This window comes from Saccostrea echinata, unplaced genomic scaffold (assembly GCF_033153115.1).
Source record: "Saccostrea echinata isolate AGI-Se365-2 ecotype Australia unplaced genomic scaffold, CSIRO_AGI_Sech_v1 ptg000012l, whole genome shotgun sequence".
NCBI classification, from domain to species: Eukaryota; Metazoa; Mollusca; class Bivalvia; order Ostreida; family Ostreidae; genus Saccostrea; species Saccostrea echinata.
The window spans coordinates 8031934-8052447 of record NW_026889761.1 but is presented as its reverse complement, the minus strand read 5'-3'; the positions used below and the strand labels follow the sequence as shown (position 1 = coordinate 8052447).

General features: G+C 32.7%; 2 protein-coding genes across 2 annotated transcripts; both read right to left on the bottom strand.

Moving 5' to 3' along the window:
* Positions 1–1021: 1021 nt before the first annotated feature.
* On the bottom strand, positions 1022–4333 carry LOC133185756 (uncharacterized). The gene is made up of 3 exons (XM_061321055.1): positions 4022–4333; positions 1315–1399; positions 1022–1215 (listed from the first exon to the last, which is right to left on the bottom strand). Exons 1-3 carry the CDS (start codon positions 4331–4333, stop codon positions 1022–1024), a joined length of 591 nt encoding a protein of 196 aa, XP_061177039.1.
* An 8438-nt stretch (positions 4334–12771) lies between these two features.
* LOC133185288 (uncharacterized) lies at positions 12772–18978 on the bottom strand. The gene is made up of 7 exons (XM_061320405.1): positions 18814–18978; positions 18639–18671; positions 17496–17534; positions 16975–17183; positions 16649–16818; positions 16034–16209; positions 12772–13271 (listed from the first exon to the last, which is right to left on the bottom strand). Exons 1-7 carry the CDS (start codon positions 18959–18961, stop codon positions 13207–13209), a joined length of 840 nt encoding a protein of 279 aa, XP_061176389.1. The 5' UTR covers positions 18962–18978; the 3' UTR covers positions 12772–13206.
* Between the last annotated feature and the right edge of the window lie 1536 nt (positions 18979–20514).

Below are 20514 nucleotides of genomic sequence, written 5' to 3'. Positions count from 1 at the left end.
CTGCCGAATGCCAATTAAAAGCGCCCTCGTTCTTTGAGTCGGGCCGTTTTTAATCAGTCGAGAGAGAGGACAATCAAACATTTTTTTTTCAGATGGCTTTGGTAGCAATTTTCTTTTCTAGCGCAACATAAATACACATGCTTTTCTTTATTCAAATATCTTGATACAAATAAATGACAAATACGCAATTCTTATTGAAACAGTATGCATGTGAAAAAAAATATTTTCTAAGCATTTTTACAAGACGGTTGTTGAAAAAATTCATTGAACATTGATCTATCATGAACGTTTTGTGTATTTATTAGAACTATATTGTAATAATAGGTTTGTAAAGAAACGACAAATAATATAATTAAACTTTACTGATACTGATATTTGAATCATTTGTTTTTACTTTACAATAATAGGGCAAACAGTAATATGTTGGCAGTATAACTATAACGTTACTGACCTGGTACTATTGCACAGCATCACCGCGACATAAGGCAGGGAGATATATGCTGTTTTTCTGATGTATGTTATTCCTCCGGAACAATTATTCCAAGAATTGTCCACGGAAACGTTGTATTGATACCAACAGGACGAGGATATATTAAAACAATCGGGAATGTCTTGACAAGAAAAAAAAAACTTTCAATGATACATTAGTTTTTTGTGCATAAACACAGAATGGATAAACTACAACTAATCAAATCAAATTTCATTACAAAGAATTATCTAATATAAAGAAGAAAAGCGATGGAAAGTAAAAGCAAGAAACATCAATGTACAGGAAAAACTTACTGGAAAATTGATATGAAAATATATTTTTTTAAAGATAAACAAATGCTTTTCACAGAGAAAAAAATATTGCACCGTCAAATGGCATCGGTTTTTAGTACTTCCTACCAAATATTTATTGAAATACCAACACCACCTAGAAACCATGTATTACAACGGAATACATGATGTGGTTAGCTCAGTAACTTTTAATGAAATCTAATTCTAAGTTAACACTTTATTATTCTTTCCTTTTCCCTGTTTAATTACCTCGAGGTATGGAGGATTTGCAAAGTTCCAACTGGGATGTCCATGTTCCATTGGGGAGACAAGTAGAAGTCAGGGACACATGTGTGTCTGGGAATTTAGTGCAGTGATAGTTCAGAACTGTCCCTACAGTGGTGGAGGTGACAACTACAGAAGTATTACCCCTGTCTGGATGAAGGCGAGGACAATCTATCAAATACATATAAATAAGTGTACCATCATCCTCTGTTAACTTTTTTTTAACCATAAACAGAAATATGTTATCATCATTGTTATTGATTATCAAACCTGACTTGACACAGGCTGGACCTGAAACTGTTTCCACACATTTACTTTCGGAAAAACATGATTCATTGCAGTCCTCAAAGTCTGTCTGAAAAAAAGTGTTTAATGCTAGAAATTTACGTTAACTCTATATACAAGAGTGACGAATCAATTTACATGTACTTCGAACCAATCGTAACTTACTGTGTAACATGAATTTTAACCTATCAGAACAGGTGATATGTCATTATATATGTTATTAATATGTTATTATTTCCAATCTATTGGTTTTCAACTTTCAAATTAAGCATGCAAAAATTGTATTTAAAAAAAACCAAACAAACAAACTAGTATATAGGGTTTAGTAGTCTAGTTGTAGTGTTAGTTATTTTTTTATTTTCAATGTCTTTTGTTTTTATGACTTTCTAATCTTTTCGACAGGGCATCTCAAACATTTGACAATTCTATTGTTCTTGTCATGGATATATATATATATATATATATATATATATATATATATATATATATATATATATATATATATATATATATATATATATATATATGTGTGTGTGTGTGTGTGTGTGTGTGTGTGTGTGTGTTATATAGGGGGTTTGTTTTCTCTTTGTCAGAGTGAGAATCTCTTTGAGTGGACCTATCTCCCGACAATGAAACTGAAATTCTGGGTCTATCCCTGACACGTTTATGTAAAGGTTATAGGCCGAAAACGAAGCTAGTGCATCACACATCTAAAATTTTGTAGAATTATTCTGAAATTCACGTTTGAATTCTGCATATATAACATATCGTCTCGGAACATCCTACCAAGAATACTATATAATAACAAACTATAATTAACCACACTTGACTATGGTAAATAAAAATTTTATTATCGAAAATCAAAGTATAGAAGATTTTACTATACAGTAAATCAAAGTGCTTACAACTATCATTTTTCATTGTGATAATATGTCCTCTCTCAAATTAAGAATTTGTTCAATTTAAAGAACAAGTCTCAATAAGGCTTATCTGTGGTCCCCGGTTACTCGTCAAATTTCGAACATTTATTAAAATGTTTAAAAATTAAATTTTATTATTAATTAATGTCTTTATTATTTGATTCATCATCTAAAAATGTCAAACAATAGATATAGGCAGCATACGAAGCTGCGCGTTGAAGGTAGGGTCCTTTGATTTTCATGAATATCAAAAGAAATCAGTGACATATACACACTTCAAAGCTTTCGTACACACCGAGCACAGGTTTGTTCAGAGTCGAGTTTGAAATATAATGTGTGTATTATATGTTTAAAGGTTGAGTGAAAATATCTTTGTTGAACAACCTTGTGCTCTATGTTTTCTAATTAAAAGTATTGTGATTTTGAATCTCTTCGCTGACTTCATTTACATGCGATTAACCTCTTTATGACCTGTTTAGAATCATAACAAGCCACGTGGTTTTGTATCGTTACAGGTAAATGCCCCCAGTGAACGTGCTAGTTCTCAGTTGAAACGTACTCAGTTTTATATCGATCAGCATGGACTTGTTTGGTTCATTTTGTTATAGCTTTTATTCCCAAAGTTTTGTAAATAGAAAATTGTATTTGTAATTGATTGTGAATCTTGAACATATAATTCGTTCTTTGAAAGAAAAATATTATACCAAGATCTTCTTTTTATAGTATCTAATATAAATGTCTCCGCCCATTTCCATGTAATAGAGAAACCGTGGTCTGATCGGGGGAAAATGTTCCGGCATTTTTTAGTGCGATAGGTGTTAAAAATAGGCTTGTATTTTCTGATATGTTTAATTATTCATTATAAATACACAATGTTTTAATTAGAAATACTTCGTTGTACACAATGAAAACAAACAAAATACCGTATGCTAATATTTAACCGGTAAACCAAGGGTGGAAAAAGGGACCACACTACTATACTTAAGTAGAATACTCCTTTGTACATATATTTGAAAATTGGGAGAGGTCATTACAAAGATCCATAATATTCACCTCCAGCACCATCTTACTTGTCAAGGGTTTCTGGAGCAAAGGAATACTAGTACATTGAAACACAGTATTACTAAGGTAAACTTAGTACATGTTTGTATATAGTTTACCAATCTTTTTTTTTTTCTTTTCTTTTCTTATGCAGTTTTAATCGTAATTAGCTATTGATGGTAGATAATTTGAATCCGAACAACGGTCTTTCCACGTCATTTTGTCTGAATAAATCGCTTCCAATACTTTTGAAAGATATATCAGAGACTTTAACCACTTTCTTTTCTGTTAAAACAAAAGCAGAGAATATCTTCAAAATACACATGCTGTACATAGTGCACATATTTCAAATCAGATGCTTAGAATAAATGCCACGTGAGCGGGGTGTTTGGTACAGCACACTACATTTACTGTATGACGAGTAATTTTCGCCCCTGTACATGTTTTATTTTTGGCTCCTTTTGCCTTCTCGCAAGTAGGCGAATTTAAAACGGAACAAATTAAAAGAAAACAGTTTTCACCATTTAAGATTTAAATTTAAAAACGTGACAAACTCTTTTACAAACTTAAATAGGGAAAATAGCCCTGTATACTGTAGTATCCAGACTTCACACAATCATTTATATTAGGCGTTACGAATTCTTTCGGGAAATTAAGCAACGTACTCTCCTATTCGCTCCTTAATAAATACGAAATAAATCTTATTTTGATCTCATTTTGTTATCAGTTACCTTTGGTGCTTTTGCCTTCTCAACATAAACATATTCCGGGTCATGGACTAAATCTGAAGAATGTAATTCGCCATTAGATGAGGAAAGTTCACATTCTAATTGCGTCCGGTAGAAATTCAAGGACGCACAAATAGATCTAGCCCAGCACTCTTTCAGACACATCTGCAACCCGATTGGCGATATTTTATCTATGACGTGTCCAGTTAACCGAGTGTTCGGAGTGGTCAAATTCGAAATGCAGATGACAATTCTACAAAAAGAAAAACAGAAAACTGTGTCCATTAAAACTGCTTTTGTTGAGAAGAAAAGCATCGTTAGACTCACAAGGTGCTTAACAAAATATTCAATCGACGGAAAATTGATTTGTTTCAGGAAAGGATGACAATTTAAAATTAATGCGTTTTTATCAGTTTTCATGGCAGGATGTATATGGTGGTAGAAAGTTTTTAAAAATTCATTCTTATAACTGTTTTGGGGATTGATTATTTGCAGCGCGAATCAATAAATATACATCCCATAAAAAATTATTTTGCTTTAGCAATATCCCTTCAAATGCTGCATGTGTTATTTTCAAAGTTATGCATATATATTAGACCATTTGATTGCATTTATACGTCTTTATTTGTACATTTCATTAATCTTTTGATGAAAGTATCACGCAGTGGTTTATTATTACTTTCACAAACAGTTTTACACTGAAGGTGTAAATATTGAGTTTATATATTTCATTTTCAACATAAGGTACTTGTCAAAAGCATCACTATTCAGAACCCTTGTTGTTTGTGCAAATGAGGAACATTTATGCAAATAAATATTCAATTAATTTATCTTGACCAACATGAACTATTCAAAAAAATGCTTGAATTATTGATTGAAAACTATCATAAAAATTACATCTTTTGGTTGGAAAATCCGTCAGACTGATTACATTTCCCTTTACCAGTATCCAGTGAAAACACTCTTGGAAAACACAACCCACTTACAAAACAACAACAACAAATTCTAAGACTTAACGTTGCAAAAACAGCTTTATACCATGGTGTGACAACAAAGTAAACGAACATTAAAAGTCAGTGATAGTGTGCAATAACTTTTTATTACTGTATATTATTTTTTTAAATTCATTATTATAACTGATACATATTTTCAAATTTTAGTGCGAATAATTTTATGCTTCTCTTAGGTAATATTTTAATTATTTATGAATTATTGATCCACAAAGATTTTAATTTTTTTTATGTGAACTGTAATTATGCACTTCCAACTGTCTAGTTGCTTCGAATTCAAGACTTAGTTCAATTTATTCTTTCAAACCACTTAGTGGTATATGAGGTTCTAAGTACATTATACATGTATACAAAGACAATATACTAAAGATACACGTGAAATAGCGGGAATACATACAAATTAGGTAAACAAAAATAATTATGGAGGACAGATTTGTTCATATACTTTAGATAAATATGTAATTACACAATTTAATCATTAAATGACAATAATTCTGAAAATTTGATCTATTACAATTTTATTTTGGTAGATGCCTTTTTCGGCATTCCATTATGAAAAAAATTGACATTCTAGAATTCAGTGATACTCATCTGCTATTTGTCTTTTATTACAGATATATCAAAGTTTATCATTTGGGGATATATATATATATATATATATATATATATATATATATATATATATATATATATATATATATATATATATATAGATAGATAGATAGATAGATAGATAGATAGATAGATAATTAGATAGATAGATAGATAGATAGATAGATAGATATACTGAAAGGAAAAAGAAACGCAGGGTAAACTTTTTAGTTAAAATAAGGTTATATATTTCAGATTTATTTTCCAGTTATCCTATCTAACATTTAAAATCATTTTTAATAAAAATGTAACCAAAATCTCACTTGATTTTCCCCAGTAGTTCATGAGTTATTGAAACTCATATGACGGTACCCCCCAAAAGTGAAAAATGAAAATTCTCAATATTTCACGTCTCCCTCGCGCATCTGTCACAGCCTTGATTCTCCTATGCATGGAGTTCATCAGTGTGTTTATCCTTCTAATAGAGATATTATTCAACCCTTCCGAGAAGGCAGCCATTAGTTGATTGAGACCAGCTTTGACATTTTAAACCCTATCGTCCACGTAGTCCCACAGACGTTTGATGCAAAAAATAGGGACTTGACAAGAGACCAGTCAAGTCGATAAATGTGTTCGCGAGAAAATCTTGACAAACCCTGGCAGCATTTGGAGGGGGGTTAACATGCCCAAAAAAAATAAGCAAACGATGCACGCATGCGCGAGTTAGAGGAACACTTACGTAAAGTTGACGAGCTCACAAACCAAAATCGCGCTATCGATTTCCTTCAGTTTTGGGGTGAATGTAATAATTATGATAGCCTGCTGTATTAACAGCAGTTTTAGAGTAATGAATAGCCCAATCTTTACGTGGCGCTGTTACGCGACAACGTCATCGTCACGGTTGGTTGTAAACCTTTCTACGCCCTCTCTGAGGACGGATAAAACGTTCTATTGTGGAAAAATTCACAACAAACTGCACAGAAATCTGTCGTTGCCTTTGTCCTTACTTAGGCAATGCAATAGCCAGACCCCATGGTACTACGGTATCGTCAACCATACCTTGATTTCAAATCGACTGTTAATATCGAAAACGGTGTTAAGTGCAGCAAATGGTACTACGAGAAGAGTTGAAAAACATGTCGTCATCGATATGCACGTGTTTTCGGCTTTTTACCACTTTCCTTATGTGACGTCATACATTTCACGGTTGAGTAGTTCTGAAGACTGATTTTAATGTACAGTAACCAAGATATCCCTCCCTCTACGAAAGCTACGAAGCCCAGAAGGCTCATTCGAGTTTCGAAATACGAGAGCCTTCTGGGCTTTCGTATCCCTCTGACCAATTTTCATAATTTTCGGTTATAGTAAAAAAATGTCGCATATTATGTTACCCTGCATTTTTTTCCTTTCAGTACATATATATATATATATATATATATATATATATATATATATATATATATATATATATATATATATATATATATATATATATATATATATATATATACAGTACAGGCCACGAGTTTTCCCCGTCGCACGGTGGAAAACACACCGTATGAAATGCTCTGTGTTACACCGTGTACACGGTGTAGCACGGTGTGTGTGGATTTGAAATACACAGGTAGGCACACCGTGCCGCACCGTGTCTAGAAAAATCCCTGCTAATGCACCCCGTGTCGCACCGTGCCCAAAAAATTCCCTCCGTGCCGAACCGTGTCCATAACATTACAGAGAAAAATAATTTTGTTCTGATAAAATATTTTAAGATTTTAAAACAATTAGCACATTGATTTATATGTAGTGTATAATTATCGTTTTCTAATCTAGAAGACATTAGAGTTCTGAATTGTACTAATGATACATGTAACAGGATTAAATATCAGTAACAGAAAAATTAAATGGAGTTCAATTTACCGTTCGCCCAGAAGTTCATATTTTGTAAAGTTGTTTAGTTACTTTTTAAAATTATTACTTGGATTGAAATTTTTAATGTCTGAAGAATTTAATCCCACGTAATCACGCAACGAAGAAATGGCATGATCAGTGTTACATGTGGTATACGATCCGAGCTGCATGTATTTGTTTTAGTGTACAAACCAAGCATTTATATTCTTGTGTAGTGCACATTTATTTTGTAAATCTTATATTATTCTGAATTTATAAGCGAGAATCGAGAGCAAAATTCCTGTGTACAATAATGTGCGTATTTTTCGTAACAGAATAAATTCTTTACATAAACTAGTAAGTATAAATTCTGTTTTAAAAATCCTTTCAGTGTAACAATTTAATATGTTTTTTCCTTAATTATGTAAAGAAACAATGTCAGAGAGATAAAGGAGAGAGAGAGAGAGATGCTCTTAACCCCCTTTCATTTCACATAAGTCTGAAGAAAAAAAAATCATTTAATTCTTCGTTTAATAATGCCAACGCGTATTTCTCGTAACCGACGTTTTTTTTTCTTTTTATAAACTAGTATTTATGTTTTAAAACCCTTTCAGAGTAAGTATTTTATATTAAGTTTTTCTTTAATTGAAAAGTGTGTAAAAAAAAAATCAGAGAGAGAGAACGAGAGAGAGATTCTTTTAACCCCCTTTCACATAAATCTGTTAAAAAAAAATAATAATAATATTAATTCTTCGTTTTATTTACATTACCAAAGTCACAATTAACCATTCTATAATACTATTTAAATTCTGCAACATTGTTTCATAGTCAACCCAGTTGCAACATGTTGTTCTTGGTTACACACGAAATCCTCGTGCTACACCTGTCAATCAAAATCGCACGACGCTAGATGGCTCAGAAAGTCTGTTTACACGAAAGTCTTGTGATTTGAAACATTCTTATGGTTAGTTCCGAGTTCACACCTTTCTTAAAAATATATTGGGACAGAGCCGGAGGGCCGGGGGCGCTGTGTGTTTATCACACCTTTCGTCTTTGACCACATCAAGTGTATAACACACTCAACTGACTTTCAGCGAAATTCATCTACCGAGTTACGCCACCACACGTGTACTTTGGCTTGATTACAAACTTACTTTGTAAATTATTCCTTTTCAGACACATATAAACATGTAACCTGTTAGATTATGGTTGTTTTATTTCAAAATAACGTAACATAAAAAAAAAATCTTCAGACTCTCGATTAATTTAGAAGGGGGGGGGGGGTAACAAACGTAATAGCTTGAAAGAGGCCAGGGATTTTACTACATGTAACTACATATTTTTTTTCTCTAAAACCATGATAATAACTTTACAAAGACTTTGATCATAAGAGAAGCTTTTAAATTATTCTATGCATGTACATCCCCGAACTACATTCGCTACATGTAATTGATTTTTTTTTTTTCGCAAGCCGTTCGACACATTTTTCATTAAATAATTTCAGGATAAGGTAATATATGTACAGTATACCAAAACTCGACTTTTTTGTGTGTGATATATATTTTCCTCCATATTTTACAACATTACAGACTGCAATAATCCTTAAATTATCAGAGAGTTTATGAATTATGTGCGTGTATCTGACACGTTTTAAATTTTATTTTAGGTATTTTTTTTTTAAAAATTCTCTTTATGTAGAAATGATTTATAAAATAAAATATGCATCTGATAAATACGACATATGAATGCATACGTGCCGAAAAAAAAAATAGATGAAAATGACTGTAATTAAAATGAACACAGCTATAATCGAAAGAAAAGACAACCAGGTAATTTATTTACGAAAGTGTAATCACTATTCCTTCTAAGCGTTATAATAGTTTATCGAACATATTTTTTCTCTCGTATAACTAGGTTTTGAAACACGACTTACATGGATGTGTGTACACATTTGAAGACTTTGCCTTTTCGGTGCTGGGCACGAGCACGTGGATCTTAGATTTTAGGACATCTTATTTGTTCAAACATCTGTATATCGATAATGAGGAACTAATATTTAAGAAAAAAAGTAAAAAAAAAATTATTTCAAAGGAAATTGATATAATTGATTAAACAACGACAATGAATACTTTTTTTTAAAGTTCTGCGTGATATCGTAATGGGACACTGTGATACACCGCGCGTACACACCGTGTTACACGGTGCGCAGCCATCCTAACTTCAAAGACGCCGACATTGATCGAGGTCCACGCAAAAGCGTGGACTTGCGGTCCACGGGGCCCCGTGTTTTTCGGGGAAAACTCGTGGCCTGTACTGTATATATATATATATATATATATATATATATATATATCTCCATACCTGTAGAGTTTTTCAGTAATAAAAAGTAGAACAAAAGCCTAAAAACATGGTGCAATGAAAGAATAACCCGAGGCGTTACTTTAAATTGTCGTGAAGACAAGTACTTTTAACTAGTTTTTTTTTTTTATCACAAAAACATAAGGGGTTGGATTAATTAACTATCCAAATGGTAGACATGCATAGGACTTTGCGTTAATACTTGATTAGCTGTTGTGTATGCTATGATCGTTGAAGTCCGGGTTCTTTTATTTTTCCTTGATCAGTTGATGGTCCAAAAATGCGACCGCACGGTGGCTTCTTTTTCTTTTCTGGAGACGTTGTCCTCTGAATAGTCTGAGATACAGTGAATCAGTCTTCCTCGTAGATGCATAAATCATGGTACTGTCCCTCGCAATAACAAGTAACCAAATACTAGAAATTTGGTATAGTTGATAGATTTTTACAGCATTTTACAAATATTTCATGTTTTATTAATTAAAAAAATCCATATACAGTTTAACATTACTTCTACATCTGACTGTATAAGTTTTGAACATTATCATTGATTAAAAATTTCGCTTGCTTTTAAAATAAATACCTCATAAAAAATTAAGTTTATATAAGCTGAGACACATGCAGCTGCTGCTTTTCACGGAAACAACAAATCCTTGAACATTTGCCTTTCCCTTATAAAGATGCAAATATTACATCTTTAATGTTAATTATATTTTCTCCAAAGCGATCGAGTAAACATATTGATTTTAACATGGTTGTCTGTCAGCCTGTCTGTCAAAATTTTGTGCCCATGTCATGATTCCGGAACCTAGGACGGAAATGGTTTCAATTTTTAGGTCACCGTAGTCACTCAGGTCACCTTAGCCTGGTTCCGGTCTACCCATAATGCTACGCACAGTACTGTGCGTAGCATTATGGGTAGGCCAGAACCAGGCTAAGGTGACCTATTGCTACCCGTTTTTGTCTGTCTTCGCGCGTCGTACTTTGTGCGTTAACATTCGAACATTTTAAACTTCTCTGAAACTGCTAAACCACTTTCAACCAATTTTGACATATAACATCTATGTGTGAAGGGGAACAAAAAATGTGAATTTCATGATCCCTGTCCTCTGGGGCCTAAGGGGTGGAGCTAAAACCACCAAAATTAATGCAATCTTTAAAAATCTTATTTTTTACTTCTTGACATCAAGCAATCAAACTGTTGGCATGATTGTAATTAGCATTGAGCCCTCTACCAAAATTGTGAAATTCATGGCCCCAGGGTCAGAGGTGCATTATTTGTTTGAAAATCTTATTCTAATATGTTGACGGTGCGACCGTTAGGGCGAGCGCAGATACCTATCAGTTTTCATTACTTAGATCAGGCTAGTTTAACCGCACGTGACATTTGCTACGTCTAGACTTTGACGTCATATGACGTCGTATGTATGTTGCATTAGTCTACCAAAACGAAGTGTGAACAGTGCTAATTTTAATCAAGAACACTTATTCCACTATTTGTCTGCTGTTTATCCATTATATCAAGGTGATTTTATTTTTTGTTGACTTTTATTGCCACCGCGAGAACGCAGTTTCCGACGAGATGCAATTCGCTAAGCATTATGGGACCACAGGTAACTGCGGAAAAAAATTCATTTGGATCAATATGCAAAGTCCGAATTTTCTTTTCGCCCAGGCGTTGCTTTAAGAGCTCGCAGTGACGAGCGGCGCTTCGCGCCGCTCGCTGCGCTCGCTATTATCATGGGTATTAAACTAACTATAACTAAATACATAGCGATGATGAGCAAGGGTGCAATTTGTGAATTTCATGGCCCCTGGGTCAGGGGTTCTCACTGGTGTTAGGGCGGAGCTCTATTGATTATATAGTGCAAATGTATTAATTCTTTGAAAATCTTCTCTTCTCCCGGATAGTAAACAAACTAAGTAAAACGTTATGAAGAGGAAGGGTGCCTCTTCCCAAATTGTGAATTTCATAGCCCCTGGGTTAGGGGTTCTGGTGTTAGGGCGGCGCTCTATTCATTGTATGGTGCAAATGCATTAATTCTTTGAAAAATACTCTTTTCTGCTCCTGGGTAAGCAAACTAAGTACATAGTTATGATGAGCAGCAAGAGTGCCTCTTCCCAAATTGTGAATTTCATGGCCCCTGGCTCAGAGGTTCTGGTGTTAGGGTGGGGCTCTATTGATCATATAGTGAAAATGTATCAATTCTTTGAAAATCTTCAACTATGTGCATAGTTATGATGAGGGTACTTCTTCCACATTTGTAAATTTCTTGACTCTTGGTCGTGGGTTATAGTATGATATCTTTAGTGAAAATGCATTATTTCTTTGAAAATCTTCTTTGCTCCTGGGCATATCGGAGGCAAACAGAGTAAAAGTTTTAATAAGCAAGGGTATTTTTACCAGATTTGTGAACATCTGGACAATTTGATCAAGTGTTCTGGTCCTGACCAGGGCTCTATTAATTTGTATTCTACTGAGAGAAGTTATTCCTCTTTTCCATTCACTTTTGACAATTTATCACTGTAAATAAATAATATATTTGAAAGGTTAATAGAATGAGAGAATTATGCAAGATTTTTATTGTAAAACACAAAAAGTACTTTCAAAGTTTTAATGATCAGGTAGACTTGAATAATAGTTAAATAAAGATGAGACAAAAATAACTTATCTTATTAAATGTTCTTCAAAGACCAAGAGAGGTGAATTTAAGATGGATAACCAGATTTGAAAGTAAGGCATTTTTTTAAAGATGCAGTTGTAATACAAAGACTTAAGAATATTCCTACATATGTGGTCTCACTCTAATTAAAAAAAAACTTGAATCTACACTTCATGTATGTGAAGCTTGTAGAATAATTTGACTTATTAAACTCTCTTGGAGAAAAAAATATTTAGTGAAAAAAAACTTCTATGTATTGCCATGGATTTTATTGCCTGTATATTGTACATATACATGTACATTACATATTTTTCAGGAAAGGGTAACATTTTGTACACGTTTATTTTTCAAGAACTGTACAAAATATAAACTTGAGGTCTTGTAATGTTATTTCAAACAGGCTGATATTGAATATGTATCATATATTTTATCAAAATGTTTTCACATGATTTGTTCTTGTTTCAAAATGATAAGATTCCGATCATGCAGCAAAACAAGTGACAAATCAATTTGTCGAAAATTCATCATTGAATTAATACTTATTTTCGCTCAGCATTTCAATTTGACTTTTTATATCCTTTTCATTAGATACATATGTAGTCTTTAAGGCCCAAGGTATAAAAATACGTCATTAGACATCTGTCACTTTTTTAGAGTAATCATCTTTGATTCATTCCATCATCTAGATCATCGGCAACTTGTTTTTAGCTTTTATCTGGATAGCGAAGGCGTCCGCATTGATCGACTCTGAAAAAGATAAAATATTAAAACATTATAGCGAAACAGAAAAGACAAAATACAAATCATTACTTTTGCTCATATTAATGAGTTTAACCGTTAGAAAATCGCTTTTATAGATATTATGTTTCTGCTAAATAATACCATTATTTTATATATATATATATATATATATATATATATATATATATATATATATATATATATATATATATATATATATATATATATATATATAAAAAGATAACTTGAAACACGTATTATAAACAAGAAAAATACACAATGCTGATTTTGTTTAATAAAATTAACATAAATTTGGAACAAATCTTTATTAAATGAATAATCGTTTTACTTAGCAGAAACATAATATCTATATAGGCGATTTTCTAATGGTAAAACTCATTAATATGAGCAAAACTAATAATCTGTTTTTGTCTTGTTTTGCTTCGTTATAATAATTGAAATTAGTTTTGATTTTTTGACCGAACAAAAAAGCATGCAACATTGACTAACAATCTACAGGTGGGGATCAAAGGATCTAATTTTAACCAGATGATCGAGACAAGAGGCCCATGGACCACATCGCTCACTTGAGTAACTTTGGCCATGCTGTTCATTACCAGACTCCCCCCTTGTAATACCTATTGTGGCCCCACCCTCCCCCCAGGGGCCATGATTTGAACAATTTAGTATCTACACTACCCCAGGATGCTTCCACATAAGTTTCAGTTTTTCTGGTCCAGTGGTTCTTGAGAATATTTTTAAAGATTTTTCCTATATATTTCAATGTAAAACTTGGGATTCCCCCTATTGTGGCCCCGCCCTATCCCCTGGGTCATGATTTGAACAATTTAGAGTGTACACTACTTGAGGATGCTTCCACATAAGTTTCAGCTTTTCTGGCCCAGTGGTTCTTGAGAAGAAGATTTTTAAAGATTTTTCCTATATATTTCAATGTAAAACTTGGATTCCCTATTGTGGCCCCGCCCTACCCCCGGGGGTCATGATTTGAACAATTTAGAATCTACACTATCCCAGGATGCTTCCACATAAGTTTCAGCTTTTCTGGCCCAGTGGTTCTTGAGAAGAAGATTTTTAAAGATTTTTCCTATATATTTCTATGTAAAACATTGATTCCACATTGTGGCCCCGCCCTACCCCCGGGGGTCATGATTTGAACAATTTAGAATCTACACTACCCCAGGATGCTTCCATATAAGTTTCAGCTTTACTGGCCCTGTGGTTCTTGAGAAGAAGATTTTTTAATGACCCCATCCTATTTTTGTCTTCTCTTGATTATCTCCCCTTGTGAGGGGACTTGGCCCTTCATTTTAACAATTTAAATTTCCCTTCACCCAAGGATGCTTTGTACCAAGTTTAGTCAAAATTGGCCCAGTGGTTCTTGAGAAGAAGTCAAAAATGTGAAAAGTTTACAGACGGACGGACAGACAGACAGACGGACAGACGGACGACGGACAAAATGTGATCAGAAAAGCTCACTTGAGCCTTCGGCTCAGGTGAGCTAAAAAATGATATCGATTAAAGGGGAAACAATTACTCAGTATATAACCATCTTTTTATTGTATTATTTATTCTGAACTGTCTCCCAAAAAGTGAACGGTCATGTAAAACCAAATTATTTCAATTTTCAATTACAGGTTATGAATGTAAGGCATGCATGTTAAACATTTCATAAACAAAGAATACTATATAACTGTAGGAAATCAAAATAATGTTAAGCATACTCAACACCATCATTTCAATAATTACGAGGGGTGATCAAAAAGTTCGCGAACTATCTCTATATTTACAAAATTCAGATCAAAATGAAATTTGGTACACATATAGTCATATACATGTTCTATAAATAGCAGATGCTATGTCATGTTTGGGACGTCACAATGTGAAAATGACGTCAATATGTAGATCACTTGAGACAAAAAATGATTGACTCTGTCCTACTCTAGCTAAGAACGGCAGTAAAGTTGAGCAATTTGTTATGGAAGATCGCCAAGTAACAGTTAGAAAAATAGTTGAATATCTTTACAATAATATGATTATTAAATCCCTAAAGTATCGTTTACTTTAGACTTCAGACATATCAGATATGATAAAAAGAAGGCGCCCAAACTTTATCCACATTGGATAAACGACGCTCCCAAGACAGAGGAGTCGGGTTGTGATGGTCACCATGCTCATTCTGGGAAAGGGTATTCTTATCATCTCATCCTATTTCCGAGATTTGGCAATTTCAGACAAATGGACCGTTCTTGTTTTAAAAAATAGCATGCATGGTAAGAAATATAAGAGTCGGAAAAATCTTTTAGCCTCTGTGAACAGAACGATACGGAGCATGTCAAGTGACCGCCTGTATCACGTGATTCGCGCATGGTCAGAACGGTGGCAGATGTGCATTTAAATTGGAGAGGACTGAAACCTTATTTCGTATCTTACATTGAAGTAATTCAATTAGTTCCCGAACTTTTTGATCACCCCTCGTAGATGTAGAAGTAACAGGAATATATATAATGTGTACGTACAATAACATTTACATGATATATGCGATTATGATTCAGATTGCATGCTCAGTCTCATTACATATTCTCATTAAAAGTATCTTTGAATGAGTCTGACTTATTAGTAAAACATGTTGTATACAAGCATTACAAACACTTATCAAATGTACATGGTATATTTTAAGAAATAAATAAAGCAGAAAGAAACGGAAGTGAAAAAGAAGAGAAGAGAATAAATCAAATGCAAAAAATTACCTCTTTGCATATTGCACATTGTTGTTCCAGGACAGACGACAAAGTTAGGCATCGCCGATTCTCGTTTATCAAAGGCACATCCGGTTGGAGGATAAAATGAGGTGGTAAACCAGGCTCTGTCATTTGGACATCCTCCAAAATTATGAGAAATTGACCAGTGTCTGTTCACTCTTCCACTGAAACAAAGATAAAAGCTTAACGTTTCCGTATTCATAGCAAACGAAGTAATTAAACCACACTGGCAAAACAAGATGGCTTCCAACTCCCTAGCTTCAACCCTTCATAAAACTCAATACTTGTTTCATTCCCAATATTCCACTCCCCAGAATAGGACTTAACCTTATTTAATTGTTTGACTGTTTCGCCTCTATCACTTCAAAACTCTCTGGATCTCTTGCAAGTCATATCTGTACATTACTTCAAACAGTTTGTTGATAACTGTATATGGTTTTAATTTACTGTATTTTTACTACTTATTTGAAATAAACTATACTCGTACTGTTCACAAAGCTACAACTTCTCATTATCTTTTATAGAAATCATGCAGCCACTTATATCATATTAATGTGATTTTGTGTCATTTATGTGTACTAGTCATTATAGTGGTATACGTACTCTTGTATCCCTTGTAGAGAGAAGAGATTGTATGTTTGAGTTGCTGTTAGATCCGTCCAAGATGAACTCAGAATCCGCCGACTAGAAAACCAGTCGGTGCTGGTGCTGTTTTTTCCGTCAAAAATAATTTCTCTTTTAATTTCACTATTGATAATAACCAAAAATCGAACCTAAAATGGAATGACATCAAAGTCCATAATTAAGATTATTTTGGACAGGAATTTGTTAAGGAAAAAAAACAATTAAAGACTAAATTTGGTGTTAAATGTGATTTACTGATACTAGTAGATCTTTATGTTATTTCTCAGTGATTTTTTCAACACTACCTGTTGAATGTCTAGTTTTTCCCAGCTGTCGATCAAACCAGTTCTGTATGGCGTGAAACATCCTGATACTTTAGCCAGATCAGTACAACGTTCAGGAAATGAACCCCAGAATTCGTGCCGAACACCCTCTGACTTGTATATTTCAAAGGGAGAAATTCCTGTCAAACTCTGGGCTTTGAAAACAAGAATCCAATCTCCGTCCTTTTTGTCTATACAAAGGAAGAGAGGAATTATTTTATTTTCTCAAACTTTAGAAAGTTTTGATAAATATATTCATATTTCTGGAGGAAGACAGAAATAATTCGAAATACATTATGACAATTTTGTAATTGTCTTTTCTGATTATTTTTCCAACTGAAAATCCATTTCAAATTGCTTCAATAAAAGTGTTTCTATCTGTGATTATTAGCAAAAACGCATAAATATCTGGCTCAGTCATTTAACAAATTATCAAAAACAGATTTGGATATAAGTTATTAAGTTTGAAAAAAATGTCTCCAATATTGCAAACAATTACTTACATTTTATTACCGGTAGACTGGACGGCTCTGGGTTGGAAACTAGAAAAAAAATACATTCGATAATGTTAAATTTTGTAGATGTCTTATTTTCTGCATCAATTCGAACTAACTTTTTTGAACCATGCAAATGAATTGTGGAATTTAAGACTGTGAGGTGAAATTAGATCCCTGCTGAAATAGTGATATTCATTTACATGCGTATACCAAAGTTTCACTAAAACAGAAATTTCTAAATGCTGGATTGAACCCTTGATATGACTCCGGAAAAAAATTCGTCTTTTTAAAGAAAACGTTTACTTTGTACCTTAGCAAAAATTCTTTTTTTTTTTTTTTTTTTTTTTTTTTTTTTTTTTTGGAACGCATCTTTTTTTTCTTAGAGAAAGGCATTAATGGCAAACTAGCAACTAGACTTAATGATAAACGTGATGACTTCAAATTTTCTATGTCAACTTCCATATTTTATGTAGCAATATACATTATATGCATATGGAGTTTATGTCTCCCGATTGATTCGATACACAAGAGCATGTTCTACGTATGAACAATTTCAAAAACGAGGCACACATGTTTTGAATTCGGTGCATTTTATTAATTTCGTATTAAGCTGTACCGAATAAAATAACATTGCAATAGTATAAATGTGAAATAACTATTGATAGAACCAAAATTTCCGTAGCTTCCTTCGTTAAATATTTACGAATGTTTTTGATCCTTGGATAATTTAACATTGCTGTACGACATTTCCTATTTACATGTTCTTTCAAATTAAGATTTTCGTCCAAAAATGCACCCAAGTATCGTATACATTTTACGATATGATGACCATTCTTAGGCCATTATTTTCATACTGAATTGTCTACTGATTTTTCCGTTTACCCAGTCGTGACAGGGAGCACACGGCGGGTGTGACCAGTCGACAGTGGATGCTTAATTGCTCCTCCATAGAACTTGAACTTGATCCTAACGATAAGGTTTTGGAGGTTTGTGTTTGCTCTTCTCCCAAACTGTATTGTTTCAATAGACTTTTGAGATTTTTTTTCAATAAAGTTTAAGAAATTAAAAAGCAACAGACTGGACACTATTTTAAAGAAAAAGAAGAATTCTTTTCACTGCTGTTTGGAATTAGTAAATTAGTATACTCACATTTCATTGAACTGAATGGTTCATTAACGGAAACTGAAAATAAAAATTGTGCGGAGATATCAGTTGATGTGGTAAATATCATTTCAGTTTTTACTCAACTTAAAGTATTTAAAATATCAATAGATTAAATTTTAATAGAATACTAGTATAAAAGAGACATGTTTATAAATATTACCGATGTTACTTCCAATCCTGAACTTGAAGTCAAATGCAAAGTTTTCTAGGTTTTTAGTGGCATCGTCTCCTGTTAAAATTATGTTTCTTCCCTGGCTCTGTGTAATACACAATGCACAGAATACGAGTTGTATTTGAAATAGCAGCATACTTCTCTAACTCTGGCTGAAAATCCTGAATGACTTTCATTTGTCTATCAAATATTATTTATATACACATAGAATGAAACTAAATATTGAAATGATGTAACTTAACAAGTAGATTTATTTCGAAATTCACAAATGATTCATTACCACATAATTAGATGCATTTCCAGTCTACATATAAACTTGTCGAATTGTTTTGACCTATATTTTGTATTCGGGAATAACTGACGATCATGGTTCTAATGCAAACATAATTTTGTAGTCGGGGACAAATACATGCATAATTTTTAATTGAAAACAAAACTAATTATGTTTTCAGAATTTACTTCGACACACACGCGCGCGGCTGGGTGCTCATTTCTACCTTACCCATCAATTTTTATTAAACTCATCTTATGTTTAAATTTCATTGTTCAATATTATTCTTCAAATTAATCTTAATCGGATCTAAATATACTTTAGTTAACTTAACATGTATATTGCTTATACTATAGTTAACTATAGTACTTCGGTACTTTGATTTATATGAAACTTTACTCTATAGAACATTTTGAAGATTTAAAACCTTAATATTTCTTAAATTACATCTATCAATGATGACAGTTTTTGAAATAATATGTGAATATGCAAGTAATATTTCCTTTCAATATGAGAAAATTGTTTGTAGGAGTTTAAAAAAATAAAATAGACCAATCTGAAATTCATGGTAAAAATACTTCGATTAACTATAGTAAAAACTTTGATTTACTATTATAATAGTAGTAAAAACTTTTACTATTAAATAGTAAACTATAGTTAACTATAGTACTTTTTTGTTAGGGCTTCACCATATTTCCAAGATTTTACATAGAACGTTCGTATTCACTATTGTTATTTTGTATGAAGAAATTTCACAAGTGAACATTCTTATACTTTTAGAAACAATCGGAATGTGTTTAGGTAATTCTCACATATTTCAAATGTATTAAACCTGAATATTGTCATGGTACGTAATCGAGTATGCTAAACATTGACGGTTCTCGATAAATGTTATCAAATCGATTTTAAAAGTGTTCCTTCAGAAAATTTATCGAAATGTTGTGTAAAATTTAAAATGTTATCAAGGTGTGGAAAAGTTCGTATAAAACTAGCATCTGTTTGAAATCCTTACTTAAATGCGCTATATCATTTTTGTCACTAAGAGAGATAACTCTCATTCGATAGCAAACCCTCAGTGTTTCATTTATCAAAAGTGTTTTGTTTCAGATTTTTGTCTTGTGTCGTGTACTTGATTTCCTTGAAACATACTTGCGTCAATTTTCTGGTAACCCAACCTCTAATCAGTGTTCCCTTTCAAAAGATGAAATTCTTCAAAACCACCTTTCAGTTTTTAATACTTTTAATATTCCAGTCAGTGGAAGTGAGTTTATTTTACCGTATACTGGATTTCAAAAATTTCTTTTTAAAAATCCTTACAAAGATATACTGCAGGGTCAAGTAAATGTTCAACCAAGTCGCTATCCTTATTCCTCACCAAAATATAAACTTCTGTAACGGAAAACTTCAAACGTACTATG

What these genes read in the sequence shown, in the direction of transcription:
- LOC133185756 (XM_061321055.1), bottom strand. Translation starts at nt 4,333, where the DNA reads ATGCTTTTCTTCTCAACAAAAGCAGTTTTAATGGACACAGTTTTCTGT. An exon ending in AGAAGGCAAAAGCACCAAAG is followed by an intron (nt 1,400 to 4,021) that starts GTAACTGATAAC and finishes ACTTTTTTTCAG; the next exon opens with ACAGACTTTGAGGACTGCAA. An exon ending in TCCAGCCTGTGTCAAGTCAG is followed by an intron (nt 1,216 to 1,314) that starts GTTTGATAATCA and finishes TGTATTTGATAG; the next exon opens with ATTGTCCTCGCCTTCATCCA.
- LOC133185288 (XM_061320405.1), bottom strand. Translation starts at nt 18,961, where the DNA reads ATGCTGCTATTTCAAATACAACTCGTATTCTGTGCATTGTGTATTACA. An exon ending in CAGGATTGGAAGTAACATCG is followed by an intron (nt 18,672 to 18,813) that starts GTAATATTTATA and finishes TTTTATTTTCAG; the next exon opens with TTTCCGTTAATGAACCATTC. An exon ending in ACCATTCAGTTCAATGAAAT is followed by an intron (nt 17,535 to 18,638) that starts GTGAGTATACTA and finishes TTTTTTTTCTAG; the next exon opens with TTTCCAACCCAGAGCCGTCC.